Below are 1,871 nucleotides of genomic sequence, written 5' to 3' on the forward strand. Positions count from 1 at the left end.
GAAGTTATTCACCATAATACTTATCAGTAAGGTATAAAAAAAGCTGTTTATGGACTGCTCAGGGTTTTACTTGGCTCTTCTCTCATTATTAGCTTCCAGTGAAAATGCTGTCAGCCTCCCTCAGCATTTTAATCACAGTTTAGTGAATAACACAGCAAAGGAAAGCAGAAGTTACAGAAACAGGTTAAAAAGTAATTAAAATCAAGTTTTTATTGACAAATAATGCAGCTACCAAGAAAAAAAAAAATCAAGCTTTTTGATACTTTGCATACATTAAAAAAAATCCTAAAAATACTACTTGCAATAACAGGGTTTACGTGTCTCACACTTCCAGGACAGCCTCCTGATTTCATACGGCAGTTGGGGGGTGTGTGTGTAAGTGAGGAATACCAGGAAGCAGAAGAAAGACAAACTGAGCACATTTGATGACAGCTGACTCTCAGAGCATGATGAAGGTAGAATTTGAAGTACAAATTAAAATCATTTTACAACAGATTTGCTCAACAATTTCTGCTTCCTCACCTTTCCACACAAAAATATGCTATATTAATATATTCCAGCTAACACTCGGTAAAGGTAACAAAACCAAGCTTCAATTAAACTGGCAAGCATATGCTGATGCATAGTCTGCTTCATACCTACTAGAAGCTTACAGCAGGCTGCCTAGTAGGATGCATTTTCTTCTGAAAAAGCATCGAAGTATTCTCCTGATCTTAAGATTTGGTAAATTCTCAAAAGCTTTTAATAATACAGTAGTTTTGCATTATCAATTCTTTTAAAAAAACTCTTAATATTCACCACTTAAGAGTCTAGTTTTAACTGACTACATTATTCCACTTAATGCATTATTCAGAGGTTTACTGTCCAGGAGACAGGCTGGGACCACTGTGATCCATCAAGTGACCCATTTCTTAAAGAGGGCAGTTTAGATAATGTCAAGAAAGGTTTTCAAAATAAGATGCCACTAAACCCACATAATTGTGACTGAAGCGATTGGTTTCAATTCAAGCAAAAACCAAGATAATACTCCCACTTATTTAAATTAGCGTTCTCCATAAAACCCAACATTTGTCAGAAAAACAACTGATGGACAACAGCTTCACCCAATTAAAAGAAAACTTATTTGGAAGCACTACAGGGTGTTCAGTACTTCAAACAAGTGCATTTTGGATGGCCAACAGAGTAACAGCTTCATGGCTTCAGTCCTTCCAAGTCTTGATGGACAGCTTAAACAGCATTTGTAAGAAATGTACACTGAACAATCACGTCTTCATGCAGCTGCAAAAGCCATCCAGATGCATATCTATCACAGCAAGACAGCTGTGCAGCTGTTCCAAGATTCACAGGAGGGCTGTAACCAATACTGTTAACTATCGCTACTGACTCTCTGTAATTAGTTTAGAAATAATACCTTCATCGCTCAACATGACCAGCCTACTGGGATCCGTGCTGGAAAACACATTGCTTGGCAGAGCCATTATTAAAGCCAGTGCTCTCAGACGATGGATTTTTAAAAAAATTATTATTATTTTCCTCTGGACAAGTTCTTCCTCCTCTTTTGTCCCAGCTCTCTAGGAAAGTCTACCAAGCTCAGACAAAGCCCAACCACCCTGCGAAGCAGCCAAGCCCCCCGCCAGCAAGCCGCCAAGGGCTGGGAAGGCAGCGTTACCTCCGTTGATGGGGACGGGAGCCACCAGCAGGCCCTTGACCTCCACCTTGGGGGAATCCTGCCCGTAGCGGCCGCGGTCGATCCTGAGCAGCGTAGGGCCGCCCCGCTCGGGGCTCAGCACGGTCACGTTGATGAGGGCGGTGTAGTACGCCTGGCTGGCGTTGTCGGCGCCGGCCGGCCGGACCCAGCAGTGCCCCAGCAG

At 42.2% G+C, this 1,871-nt stretch overlaps 1 protein-coding gene across 1 annotated transcript in view; it reads right to left on the bottom strand.

Annotated features, from left to right (window-relative positions):
* The window catches only part of RNF130 (ring finger protein 130), a gene marked incomplete at its 5' end in the record, with an annotated part of 41,832 nt that extends 39,967 nt beyond the window's left edge, over positions 1-1,865 (bottom strand). Inside the window, one exon of the mRNA XM_010080841.1 lies at positions 1,670-1,865. Coding sequence (XP_010079143.1) covers positions 1,670-1,865 — 196 coding nt within the window. The remainder of the gene's footprint in view (positions 1-1,669) is intronic.
* Positions 1,866-1,871: the final 6 nt, after the last annotated feature.

The sequence above is a fragment of the Pterocles gutturalis genome, unplaced genomic scaffold, assembly GCF_000699245.1.
Source record: "Pterocles gutturalis isolate BGI_N339 unplaced genomic scaffold, ASM69924v1 scaffold43504, whole genome shotgun sequence".
In the NCBI taxonomy this organism is placed as follows: Eukaryota; Metazoa; Chordata; class Aves; order Pterocliformes; family Pteroclidae; genus Pterocles; species Pterocles gutturalis.